The sequence below is a fragment of the Danio aesculapii genome, chromosome 20 (assembly GCF_903798145.1).
Source record: "Danio aesculapii chromosome 20, fDanAes4.1, whole genome shotgun sequence".
NCBI lineage: Eukaryota > Metazoa > Chordata > Actinopteri > Cypriniformes > Danionidae > Danio > Danio aesculapii.
Genome location: NC_079454.1, coordinates 1,589,401 through 1,604,073, shown reverse-complemented (window position 1 = coordinate 1,604,073; position 14,673 = coordinate 1,589,401). Strand labels below are relative to the sequence as shown.

Genomic DNA, 14,673 nt, shown 5'->3' with positions numbered 1-14,673 from the left:
GGGTCACAACCTAAAAGGGTCAGTTTCAGAGAGTTATAAAACATTATGTATGGGGTATTTTAAGCTGAAACTACACACACACACACTCTAGAGACAGAGGGCTATTTTACATCTTGAATAAAGTGGCATAATAGGTCCCCTTTAAATTAATCAATCAAATTCATGTTTATTTTTTACACAACATTAGTAACATTAAACATGTTCAGTTTCGATATTAATTGGTGCTATTTTTGCATCACTGGGTACTGGAAGTGATTTCCAGCATTCTTCAAATATCTCCTTTGTGTTTAACAAAAAAAAAAGAAACTCAATCTGGTTTGGAACAGGTCAAGGTTGAGAAAAATAATGAGACAATTTTCATTTTTGGCAGAACTGTCCCTTTAAGAGTTTAAATGCATTTTAAAAATGTTTATTCGTATGTAGCAAAGGTAATTCTGCTGTGATTTTGTAACATTTATATGTCTGCATATATTTATATTCATTTAAGTTTATTTGAAGTTCCGTTCCTGCCGTTTTACATATTACGAGAGCTGCTTTGTAGTCTGCAGTGCCCAACTTGACCTTACATTTCCAGGCTTTTAACACCCCTATCTCAACACTTTTTATTGAACTGTTAAAAGCACAATGTACCTATTTTGACGTATGAACATTTCCTCCTATAACATACTACTGTTAAAAGGTTTATCAGCGCAGTGTTAAGAAAAAATTGTTTATAACCACTCAACGTAAAAAAAAATTGAGTAAATCATCTTTGAATCATTTTTTTCAGTGCATGAAACTATCTATGTTGACAAGGCTGGCTTCGACTTGGCGAAAAGATGTCTCTGTGGGAGAAACATAATAGGCTAAAGGGCCACAGTTACCATGCCAGGCCAGAGAAGAAGAAGCCGGGCAAATGCAGAAGACCTGGCAGAATAATTACTTAGTTTTTTTATTATAACTGCGGTGCTTTTTCTGTTTGTACATCTTGCAGTGGTGTTCTTTTAATGAAGTCTGTACTGCAGCAATTCTGTCTCTCTATTTTATTTTTAACATAACCTGTACAGTTTATAAAGCTACTCTGAGATGGTCGTTCATATTTTGTATTGAATTTCTGCAGCAAAAGAAACAAAATGCCTGCATTAACTAAACCCAACAACACTAAACTGTAGAGAGGCTTCAGATATAAGGTAAGGTAAGGTAATAAGATATAAGCTGACACAGAAAATAATGCAGGTTCTGTAATGTCAGCTGATGCTAGTGTTTTTTTGTCAGTGTGTTATGACTGACTAAATGTTCCTGTTGGAAGAGAACATGTGTCAGTGTTTTGAAGAACTACTTGATTTTGAAACATGTGTGCAGTGTTTTGTTAGTCATGATGTATTGTGTAAGTTTATTCATGTATTTTGATCTATTGACAACTTGGGCAGTGCGATGGCACAGTGAGTTGCTGGTTCAAGGCTCAGGCTTTCTGTGTGGAGTTTGCATGGTCTCCCTGTGTTGGCGTGGGTTTCCTCCGGGTGCTCCGGTTCCACCCACAGTCCAAAGACATGTTGTATAGCTGAATTAGGTAAGCTTGTCCGCAGAGTATGTGTGTGAATGAGAGTGTATGGGTGTTTCCCGGTGACGAATTGCGGCTGGAAAAAATGTCAGCTGATGCTAGTGTTTTTTTGTCAGTGTGTTCTGATGGACTAAATAGCCGCGTTTCCACTATCGCGCCTAAAGCGAGCGAGCCAGGGCGAGCCAAGATCAGTCGCGTTTCCACTATCACTTCCGGGGCGTAATCAAGCCAAAGCGGGGCTTCCTTGGGGCCAGCGTCCGGCCTTTTTCGGCCCGCCGAATACCTTGGGCCAAGGAGGGCCAACTGGGGCTTCGGGGCGGGGTTACGTACAAAGGCGGAGTTTTCGCTGTCTGGCCTTACACCAACAGACCACAAACAGTAAAAAAGCAATGGCTTCGGTGTTCTCCATCTTCCAGCTCTCGTAGTGATGCCAGGTTGTGTTTGTGGTTATAATTTGAGTTTTTTGTTCCCGCTGAAGTGGGCGGGTTGTGTGACGGGTTGTGTGACGTTTGATTCGGGGGACGTTCTGGGGGCGGTGTTTGCGTGACGCGCTGCGAGCAACTAGCCCGACAGTGGAAACGCGACATGATTTCGGCCTCATTTCTCAACCTCCCGGGCTACTGGCCCGGCCTGGCCCGATTAAAGCCCTGGCTCGCACTGGCCCGATAGTGGAAATGCGGCTATTGTTTCCTGTTGGAAGAGAACATGTGTCAGTGTTTTGAAGAACTACTTGATTTTGAAACATGTGTGCAGTGTTTTGTTAGACATGATGTATTGTGTTGGTTTATTACTGTATTTTGATCATTAGTTTCAGTGTTTAGTTTACAATGTGTGATTCTGAGCATGAAATTAACTGTTTTGACAATTGTGTGTGTTAGGTGTGTGTTAGAGTTTAGCAAACTTGTTAAATGTATTAAAAAAACTGCCATAGCCATCATAAAAAACTGTAAAACAAGTGTTAAAAACTTCATATTATTCTGAATTATTCATCTCTCCGCTGGGGAAAGGAGACCAGTATCAATACTAACCAAAAGCAAGATAGTCTCGCTTTAAATATTTCAGTATCCTCCACTAAATTTCTGCCTAGTGACAAACTCACTGCATTAAAGAGCTCTTCTAAACATATCTGACATTATGTAATTCACTCCTCACTCGCCTGGCAGAATTCCACTTACTAATGTAAAGCAGCAATAGAGGTGTTTGACCCAGCCAAGAGGATCTCCATGACAATAATGCCTGCCTACAATTCATTTTACAGGAGATCACTCTGATTAAAGTGATGCGCTGCAAATTATGCAACTAGTATTAATAGTAAGCATCAATCCTACGGCAGCGTGAGCTCATATTTGCTCACTAGATTACAAGCGTTTCTCTAACGGACTAAATCCATCATTTAATTAACATGTTTGTACATTTACAATAAATATATTGACAACTTGGGCGGCGTGGGTTTCCTCCGGGTGCTCCGGTTCCACCCACAGTCCAAAGACATGTGGTATAGCTGAATTAGGGAAGCTAAATTGTCCGCAGAGTATGTGTGTGAATGAGAGTGTATGGGTGTTTCCCAGTGATGAATTGCGGCCGGAAAAACATAATGCTGGATAAGTTGGCGGTTCATTCCGCTGTGGCAACCCTTGATTAACTAAAGGACTAAGCCGAAAAGAAAATGAATGAATGAATGAATATTGACTTCACAACATGATGTTCACTGGGATTTTGCCCAGCAAGAAAAGCTCCTGCATCAACATCCTATCAGACAATCTGACGTTTCTTATAAAACAAAAAAAAGTGCTTTATTCCATCATCCAGATCAGTATTCTCAACCACGTTCCTGGAGGACCACCAGCTCTGCACATTTTCCATGTCTCCTAAACCAAACACAGCTGATTCAGGTCACCAGCTCATCAGCAGAGACTGAAACACCTGTCATGGGTGTGACAGACAAAGGAGACATGCAGTGTTGGTGGTCGTCCAGGAACGTGGTTGAGAAACACTGATCTAGATGAATTATACTTTCTGTTTTGTGCTTTTTGTCTATGATTTTCTATGAAAACTAAACATATCCATATAATGGGTCATAATGGGTTTTTCTGGATCTATATGCACATTGTTGCACAAGTCTTCTCCAGCCTCCAGCGCCTAGACTGCAGCTCTGCACAAGACGTTTGGCCAGCGGAGACATGGTCGTGTCCAACTGAGCTTGGTTTCTCTCGAGGTTTTTTAATTCTTCACTTTCGCCAATTGGTGAAGTTTTTCTCTCTCCGCTGTCACCACTGGCTTGCATGGTTCAGTATCTGTAGAGCTGTGCATCGATGGATTTGCTCTTCAGTGTTTGGACTCTCAGTAGTGATTATTAAACCACACTAAACTGAGCTGAACTGAACTGAACTTAAACACTACAAACTGAACTACACTGTTTTAATTTACTATAATCTTCTATGTGAAGCTGCTTTGACACAATCTACATTGTAAAAGCGCTACACAAATAAAGGTGAACTGAATTGAATTGTTGGTGTCCGGCTGGTGGTTGCTGTGGTTGTTAGTATAATGCAGCAGATACTAGAGATCATTTCTCAGATGATATGTCACCTCACTCTGATTAATTTTCTTAACAATCATTTCGCAGTAGTACTTTTCATTTCTTCAATACGGATACGATGCTGATGCAGGAAAATGTCCAACTTTACAAAATCTAATGACTTATAGGTTTTATGTCCAGTTGAAGACAAAATTATTAGCTCTCCAAGGGAATTGTTTTTAAATTTTCCAAAGTGTTTAATAGAGATTTCTTCAACACATTTCTAATCATAATAGTTTTAATAACTCATCTCTAATAACTGAGTTATTTTCTCTTTGTCATGATGACAGTAAATAATATTAGACTAGATATTCTTCAAGACACTTCTATACAGCTTAAAGGGACATTTAAGAGCTTAACTAATTAAGGTAAAGTTAGGGGAATTAGGCAAGTCATTGGACAGCAGTATATTCATTCATTCAATTTCCTTCAGCTTAGTCTCTGATTTTTCAGAGGGCGACACATGCAGAGGAATGAACCTCCAACTATTCCAGCATACGTTTTACACAGCGGATGCCCTTCCAGCCAAAACCCAGGACTGGGAAACACCTATACACACTCATTCACGCACATTGACTATGACCAATTTAGTTTATTCAACTCCCCTATAGCGCATGTGTTTGGATTGTGGAGCAGCACCCGGAGGAAACCCACGCCAACACGTGGAGAACATGCAAACTCCACACAGAAATGCCAACTGACCCAGCTGAGGCTCAAACCAGAGACCTTCTTACTGTGAGGCCACAGTGTTAAACACTGCACCACTTTGCCACCCTCAGCAGTATATTTACTCTCCTGTGACTTTTTTTTTTTCAGGAATTTTTCACAGTATTTCCTTTAATATTTTTTCTTCTGGAGAACGTTTTGTTTGTTTTATTTGAGCTAGAATAAAAGCTATTTTTATTTTTTAAACGCTATTTTAAGGTCAATATTTTATCCTCCTTAAGCAATATTTTTTCGATAGTCTACAGAACAAACCATCATTACACAATGACTTGCCTAATTACCCTAACTTTACCCTAATTAACCTAGTGAAGCCTTTAAATGTCACTTTAAGCTGAATACTAGTATTTTGAGGAATATCTAGTCTAATATTATGTGCTGTCATCATGGCAAAGAGTAATCAGTTATTAGAGATGAGTTATTAAAACTATTATGATTAGAAATGTGTTGAAGAAATCTGCTCTCCGTTAAACAGAAATTGGGTGGAAAAGAGGAAAGAGGAGGGATAATAATTCTGACTACAACTGTATGTACTGGGACTAACAATACTGAGCAGTTTTTAATGAATTTTTTTAAACAAATTGTTTAGCCAAGCAAAAGATAAGATATTAAAGATTTTATAAAACAAATATAACAGGAAATCATGGGATTTCCTTGCTCTGTTATACAACTATATATATATACAATGACATGAAAACTGTTAGCCGAAACCGAACATTGGCTAAAAACTTTGATCAGAAAAGATTCTTAGTGGTCACTACATTCTCTTCATCATGTCTTTCATGTTATTTGTGTGTGTTTGTCATTTCAAAGTGTTCCTGACTTTACTATTTCCATAAAATGAGCATAAAATTCATAACAAATACATAGCAGTTAAAGGGAAAGCCAAAATGAAAACGTCCTGTTAATTGAATCACCCACAGGTCATCCAAGATGTGACTTTCATTCTTCAGGAAAACATTTATTTATGGGTGGGCGATATGACCTAAAATTAATATCACGGTATTTTTCATCTTTTGAACGGTGACGGTATAATATCATGGTATTACTTTAATAGCAAAATAATATACATCTCAAGGAAGAACGGACAAAAGAAAGTCTCACTTCTATCACTCTTTAAAAGTTTTGGTTTGGGTCATTGTAAATGCTCAGTCTCGTTATGAGCTGATCTTCATTTCTGTCACGGATTGGTCAGGCTCTCACGATCCCCACTCACGAAGATCACCATCACCTGACTTCTAATGAGCACACAGCTGCATCACATTCACGAGCACCAGATAAAAGCACAGCACTCCAGTCGCTCATTGTCCGGGCTCGTCTCGACGAAAGCGGACAACTGAGCGACCACTCAGCGTAGTCATCCTCAGCTAAAACAAACGATTTACTTACCTGTTCTCTTTGTATTCCTCCTAGTCTTCCTGGTCCTCCCGAATCGTCCTGTCTTCCAGTCCTTCCAAGTCTGTGTCATCCTCTGTCAGCTGTATCTGGTGTGTGCTGTCCATCCTCGTGTATTCCTGTTACCCAGCCACGGAGGAAAAGACCCCAACATCATTCCTGATCCTCCTGGCTATCCTTCATGTGCTCCTTGTTGTCATTTAATAAACACCCTAACGTTTCCTTACCTCTGTCTCCTGTCCGCTTCATAACAGAAGCCCGGACCAATAACGACGACAACATGAGCACCCCCGATCACTTTCAAGAGCTGGTGGACCAGTTGAAGCGGATTCTACAGCCACCAGCTCCACTTTCCAACGCACCACCAGCACCGAGCACTTCCGCCTCCACAGTTTCTTCTTCGGCCCTTCCTTCCAGTCCCATGGCCCGACCAGCGCCCTACTCAGGCGGAGCGGGGGAGTGCAATGGTTTTCTGTTACAATGTTCCCTCATATTCGAAATGCAACCTTCTCTATATCCCACAGATAAGTCAAAGATCGCCTACATCGTATCACTACTCTCTGGACCTGCACTTAAATGGGCTGAGACGATCTGGAACCAAGCCGGGCCGGTCATGAATTCCATCACTACCTTCACGGAGTATTTCAAAGAGGTGTTTGGACGTTCTGATGGGGAAGTAGCCGCTGGAGAGCAGCTGTATCATCTAAAGCAAGGTACTCTATCTACACAGGAATATGCTCTCCGGTTTCGCACTCTAGCAGCTGCAAGTGGATGGAATGAGAGATCGTTGTTGACCACGTACCGGCTCGGCTTGGAACCCACTCTCCGAATCCAGCTGGCCACATTAGATGATACTATGGGTCTGGAGAGATTCATCCAACATTCTCTCCGATGTTCCGATCGTCTCCGTTCCTATCAACAGGACACCATCACCCCCTCGTCTGCACTCCTCCAATCGCCTGAGTCAACAGCCTCTCCAGAACCAGAACCCATGATAATAGAGTCTGGAAGACTGACGTCAGCAGGGAACTTCATCTCCCAATCCCTCTGTCGTCAACTCCACCTACGTACTGAGGCGTCCTCGCATATATACCAGATACAACCGATAACCCAGTGCACTCGATCTTCGACCCGTATCCATCGACAATGCGAAGACATCCTTCTTCAAGTGGGGTTGTTACATCAAGAGAGGATTCAATTTCTGGTTCTGGAGGGTGCAAATATGGACATCATTCTAGGGCGCCCGTGGCTGGTGAAGCACGATCCCATCATCTCTTGGGGCACAGGAGAGATAAAGAAATGGGGATCTGGATGTACACCTACCTGTTTTCCAAATCTCCCTCTTCAAGGTCGGAACCCCATTTCTTTGTTTACAACATCGGTCGAGAGTCCTCCTGAGAAGCAGTCTATCCACATTCCTAAGGAGTACAGCTCCTTTCATGATGTCTTCTGCCCCAAGAGAGCTTCCCAGCTACCGCCGCATCGGCCATGGGACTGCGCGATCGACCTAGTTCCAGATGCCCAGTTGCCAAGAGGTAGGATCTACCCGCTCTCGCTTCCAGAGAATCAGGCAATGGAAGATTACATAAGGGAGGCTCTGAGTCAGGGGTACATACGTCACTCAAAATCACCAGCCGCCTCAAGCTTCTTCTTTGTGGCCAAGAAGGACGGAGGGCTGCGTCCATGCATCGACTACAGGGTCCTAAATAACGGTACAGTAAAATACCGATATCCCCTTCCTCTGGTACCAGCCGCTTTGGAACAGCTCCGAGAAGCTAAAGTCTTCACTAAATTGGACCTCCGCAGCGCGTATAATCTGATAAGAATACGTGAGGGGGACCAATGGAAGACAGCATTCGTGACCCCTACTGGCCACTATGAATATGAGGTCATGCCTTACGGTCTGGTCAACGCCCCCTCCGTATTCCAAACTTCATTCATGAAGTCCTCCGGGAGTTTCTTCACCACTTTGTAATAGTGTACATAGATGACATCCTCATTTACTCCCGGAGTGAGGCCGAACATCGCCAACACGTTGCGGAGGTCCTACACACATTGAGAGAACATCACCTCTACCTCAAAGCGGAGAAATGCTCATTCCACCAGAAGTCGATTCATTTCTTAGGATACATCATTGACCAAACCGGTATACGTATGGATGGGAAGAAAATTGAGGCTGTTCTATCCTGGTCAGAACCCACTTCCATTAAGGAGCTCCAGAGGTTTCTTGGGTTTGCTAACTTTTATAGACGGTTTATCAAGGACTACAGCAGGATTACATCACCTCTCACTAATCTCCTCAAGGGTAAACCCAAAGGACTGGAGTGGACCAAAGAAGCAGCCGCAGCCTTCCGCCTTCTTAAGAAGGAGTTCACAAGGGCCCCACTCCTGACTCATCCTGACCCAAATCTTCCTTTCGTGGTGGAAGTGGACGCATCCACCACCGGCGTCGGGGCAGTATTATCCCAACATCATGATACACCGCCCCGACTGCATCCCTGTGCCTATTTCTCTCGGAAGTTGAGCCCGGCGGAGCAGAATTACAGCATAGGAGACAGGGAGCTTCTAGCAATCAAGCTAGCCTTGGAGGAGTGGCGTCACTGGTTGGAGGGAGCCAAACATCCGTTCCAGGTGATCACAGATCACAAAAACCTCCAATATATCAAAGAGGCCAAGAGACTATGTCCACGTCAAGCCAGATGGTCACTTTTCTTCTCACGTTTTGATTTCTCCATTTCCTATCGTCCAGGACCCAAGAATCTAAGAGCAGACGCTCTCTCTCGTTTACACGAGCATCACGATCATGAAGAACTCCCAACGAAGATTCTTCCCGAACACATCTCCATTTGTCCGATCACCTGGAACGCTCCTCCAGTCGTTGCCACTCCGGAAGCCCCTGCTCCGCCGGGATGCCCTCCTCATCGGCAGTTCATACCACCTGAACACCGGGTAGATCTGATCCACTCCTTACATACCTCGCTAGGCACTGGACATCCAGGGATCAACAATACTCTCTCGCTAGTATCCCAACGATTCTGGTGGCCAAACATGGCAAGGGATGTGAGGCAATATGTTCAGGGCTGTAAGGACTGTGCCCAATCCAAGAGCCCACGTCATCTACCCGCTGGAAAGCTCCATCCCTTGCCGATTCCGAACCGTCCCTGGTCACACCTAGGAGTGGACTTTATCACTGACCTCCCTTCGTCAGAAGGTAATACCTGTATTCTAGTCATCGTAGATAGATTCTCAAAGTTTGTCAAACTAATCCCTCTGAAAGGTCTTCCCACAGCCTTTGAAACAGCCGACAATATCTTTAATCAAGTCTTCAGGTCATTTGGTATTCCAGAAGATATTGTGTCGGACAGAGGTCCACAGTTCATCTCACGTCTATGGAAAGCCTTCTTCAAGCTCCTAGGTGTGGCCGTCAGCCTCTCTTCTGGATATCATCCCCAAACCAACGGGCAGACAGAGAGGAAGATTCAGGAGGTGGGACGGTTCCTGAGGACCTTCTGCAGTGGTCACCAGAGCTCCTGGAGCCAGTATTTGGGCTGGGCAGAATATGCCCAAAATTCACTGCGGCAACCCTCCACCGGACTCACGCCATTCCAGTGCGTCCTGGGCTTCCAACCACCGCTCTTTCCCTGGGATGGCGAACCATCTGATGTCCCCGCAGTGGATCACTGGTTCCGGGAGAGCGAGAGAGTCTGGGACGAGGCTCATCAACATCTGCAGAGGGCAGTCCGTCGAAGCAAGGTAACCGCCGATAGAAGAAGGTCTGAAGAACCCAGATACACACCCGGACAAAAGGTGTGGCTATCCACCCGGGACATACGCATGCGACTGCCCTCTCGCAAGTTAAGTCCCCGATTTGTTGGTCCCTTCACCATCGTGGAACAGGTTAACCCCGTCACCTACAAACTACAATTACCCTCTCACTACCGTATTCACCCTACATTCCACGTATCACTCCTGAAACCCTATCACGATCCTGTTCTTCCCTCCACAGAGCCTGACCACGAAGAGGAACCCCCTCCTCCACTGCTCCTAGAAGAAGGAGCCGTCTACGCAGTGAAGGAGATCTTGCGTTCCCGACGTCGTGGTGGCCAGTTGGAGTACCTGGTGGACTGGGAAGGGTACGGCCCCGAAGAAAGGACATGGGTTCCCAGAGCTGATATTCTCGATCCTAGTCTCATGGTGGAGTTTCATGAGAGCCACCCTGAGTTCCCAGCGCCTAGAGGCAGAGGGAGACCACCACGGCGTCGGAGGTGTCGGCCCTCAGGAGCGGGCCCTGGGGAGGGGGGTACTGTCACGGATTGGTCAGGCTCTCACGATCCCCACTCACGAAGATCACCATCACCTGACTTCTAATGAGCACACAGCTGCATCACATTCACGAGCACCAGATAAAAGCACAGCACTCCAGTCGCTCATTGTCCGGGCTCGTCTCGACGAAAGCGGACAACTGAGCGACCACTCAGCGTAGTCATCCTCAGCTAAAACAAACGATTTACTTACCTGTTCTCTTTGTATTCCTCCTAGTCTTCCTGGTCCTCCCGAATCGTCCTGTCTTCCAGTCCTTCCAAGTCTGTGTCATCCTCTGTCAGCTGTATCTGGTGTGTGCTGTCCATCCTCGTGTATTCCTGTTACCCAGCCACGGAGGAAAAGACCCCAACATCATTCCTGATCCTCCTGGCTATCCTTCATGTGCTCCTTGTTGTCATTTAATAAACACCCTAACGTTTCCTTACCTCTGTCTCCTGTCCGCTTCATAACAATTTCTCTGTGTTGGTGGAATAAAGCAGGCGAGTCAGCCGCACCAATTTATGAGCAGACAGAGCAGGATTCTCATGATGACCACCAGCGCAATTCCGCTCTTTGTTATGAGCTGTAGTTTCAGTGTAAACTTAATAAAGGTGAGTTTCTTTGGCGATGATGTGTACAGTGTTATATTTTATATTTAGCGGACATTTGCGCTGAACACACGGTGAATGCAACGCATCGAGATTCAGGCACCTTCTCCTAAAACACTCGATTGATCTCAGCTGGCGGATCAACATTTACCTCATGTCATGATCGCTGTCATCTGCGCCATTATTATTATTATTATAACTTTAGGTGAGGTTTGCAAACCTGTGCACTTTTCACTCTTCAGCCGTTTGCATTTCCTGCAGTAACAAAAGCTCCCTGTTATCTGACAGCGGGAAGCGTTGAGTGACTGACAGCTAATATGAACCAATACAGCAGCAGGGTAGAGCGATTCAGCAAGTTTTTAGAGAAAATCAAATCAGATTGCACTACAACCATTATATTCAGACACACAAATGCTCCCAAATATATTATGAGCGCGCATAGATTACATTTCGGGCGCTCATGCGACCAAAATGGTTGCAATTTCGAGCCCTGTAGTATAAGGACATGTATTCAGACCACAACTGAACGTTTGAAGAAAATTGAATGCCTTATTATTTAGAATTAGCTATTATTGATGTAAATGCAGCCGTTCAAGGCGCATAATTGATTTATTACGGTATTGACGGTATTAGAAAATCCATGTCGTGGCGCAATGTCACACCGGTGATGACTATGACACCGGTGTACTGCCCACCCCTACATTTAATAATTGAATCTAATGGTCTAATGATTCATCTAATGGCAGTGACTCCTTTGTATGTGTTTATTTTCCATCTAAAAACCTGTCACCATTAAACTGCCATTGTAAGAATCCCCAAGGAGCAGGGATTCAGTTCAAAACGCTGAAGGAAAAACCTAGGTCTTGGATGACCTGTAATTTAACAGGACATTTTCATTTCATACCCCTATAACGTTCTTAAACTTCAGTCTGGTAGAATATAAAAGACACGAGGCCTATCACTGAACCTGTTATGTAGAGTCTCCTGAATTTAGTGACGCTGAAATAAAAGAGCGTCTGACCTGAAGAGACTGCAGGGAGTCGGAGTCGTGATCACAGTAAAGGATGATGTTGTTGACCATGCAGAAGCTCTCTCTCACACCCAAATGATAGAAGAGGGAGGGCTGCCGAAACGCGTCCGTCAATTCAACCACTGCAATATCTGTGAACAGAGAAAGAGGTCAAATATTTATTAAATGCTTTTAAAATTATATATGAAGAGGCGACAACACCAAAGCTCCAAAAATAATGTATAATAATAAAAACGATCCCAGCATGCATTGTTTCAAGCACACCGGCTACTTCTAGAAATAAAGTGAAATGCCCAGACCTGCCACACTGATAGATATACCGAAAGATGAACAGATAGACATGCTGATAGTGTTTGTTTGTGTGGTTCATTCTCAATCGGGCCTGTCCCTACAGTTGAGTTCAGTGCATTTAAATATCAGCAGCAGGAAGTCAGCTCCTCCGTCTGCATGCATCTGTGTCTGAGCTGTTGTTTCAGTTAACCCAAAGGAAACAAACACAACAAAGAGAACGAGCAAAGCTGCATGCATCCCTGAGCACAAGGACACGTGAAAAATTGTACGAATGCCCCGAAATCTGATCTCTTTGCCATTTCTAGTTCTAACAAGTCTTAACCAGGGTTTCAGCAGATATAATGTCAAATTTAAGATGTTTTAAGACCTTTTTAAGACTGTTAAGTATTAAATTTAAGACCTCACAATATCAAAAACACATATAAACATAAAGAGGAAATTTAAAATCCTAAAATTAGTGGTGAAATAAATGTATTCAAATTGAACAGTACTAAAGACAGGTTAGATGCACTACTGAACTACAGGGAAAACAAACAAACAAACAAACAAACAAACATCTTAAGGCTGATTTCTACTTTCGCCTGGCGCCACATTGTGCACCTCACGAAACGGACGAGGCTCTTTAAAACGTCAGGGGTCGGTCAAAAAAACCCACTGTAAAGTTAGACGGATAAACAGAGAAGTAGGAAGTTTCCGGAACTACGTCATATCATTAACATCATTCAAGATTTTAAACTAATTATTTTTATAATTTTTTTTAATAATTATACAGATTTTTATAACCATTTAAGATCTTATAAATCAAACTTTGCTGCATCACTTGCTTTTGTTTATATCTCAGACAGTATTAAAGTAAAATGTTAATGACAACACAACATGGGTTGCTTTACAATTATATTTTTTTATTATGGCAAGAATAAAAGCAAAATAATAATAAGTACACACTAAAAATACTGACTTTTTAAATTTTATTTGGCCCACTCAACAATTCACACATCACTGTCTGGCTCGTTTCTGTCCTCTACTTATACGCTGATTCATTCCACTGTGTCAACCACTAATTAATACTAAGCCGAAAAGAAAATGAATTGAATTTTAATAATTATTTGTTTAACTCTTTAAGGTTATATGCTGACTGACAGGGCTGTGCGATGCGTGAGGCCAGCAAACGCGCCGTAGCTTTCAGTTATGAACATCACAGTTTGCACAATTATACTTTATTTATAGATAAAGCTCTATGGTTCTGCATACAATAGCCGCGTTTCCACTATCGCGCCTAAAGCGAGCGAGCCAAGGCCAGTCGCGTTTCCACTATCACTTCCGGGGCGTAATCGGGCCAAAGCGGGGCTTCCTTGGGGCCAGCGTCCGGCCTTTTTCGGCCCGCCGAATACCTTGGGCCAAGGAGGGCCAACTGGGGCTTCGGGGCGGGGTTACGTACAAAGGCGGAGTTTTCCTGTCAGGTAAAGAGGAGACAAGATGCTTTCTTCCCTTACATTTGTTTTGCTATCGCGCTTGATCAACTCACTAAGAAGAAGAAAAAAGTAAATGCCGCCGAACTCGAATGTCCTTATCCAGGGATCGCTGTCTGGCCTTACACCAACAGACCACAAACAGTAAAACAGCAATCGCTTCGGTGTTCTCCATCTTCCAGCTCTCGTAGTGACGCCAGGTTGTGTTTGTGGTTATAATTTGAGTTTTTTGTTCCCGCTGAAGTGGGCGGGTTGTGTGACGGGTTGTGTGACGTTTGATTCGGGGGACGTTCTGGGGGCGGTGTTTGCGTGACGTGCTGCGAGCAACTAGCCCGACAGTGGAAACGCGACATGATTTCGGCCTCATTTCTCAACCTCCCGGGCTATTGGCCCGGCCTGGCCCGATTAAAGCCCTGGCTCGCACTGGCCCGATAGTGGAAATGCGGCTAATGACTTTATCTTGCTGGAGTTTATAGCCGTTTCACTTTACTTCACGATGCATAGATGCCATTCTGTAGGTCTATTGGAGACATTCAGAAATATTCCTACTAGCAAATCGAATATATGTTGGAGACACACTCGTTAAAAAGTCGCACTTCAACAGCGTTGTAGATCTGCACTTGAGCAGTGTAAATTAAAGGGTGTACAAGACGTGTTGTGCACGAACAGAGGAAATCGGCGCACAAGCAAAGAGATTTGCACGCTCGTGTTATATGATAGCGATCTCGACTTGTAAT

The 14,673-nt window shown here is 43.8% G+C and overlaps 1 protein-coding gene across 2 annotated transcripts in view; it reads right to left on the bottom strand.

The window, feature by feature from the left end:
* Positions 1–14,673, bottom strand: part of map3k5 (mitogen-activated protein kinase kinase kinase 5) — an 83,167-nt gene that overhangs the window by 56,088 nt on the left and 12,406 nt on the right. For both annotated transcript variants that reach the window (XM_056480671.1, XM_056480672.1), the window contains exon 2: positions 12,168–12,307. In XM_056480671.1, coding sequence (XP_056336646.1) covers positions 12,168–12,307 — 140 coding nt within the window. The remainder of the gene's footprint in view (positions 1–12,167; positions 12,308–14,673) is intronic.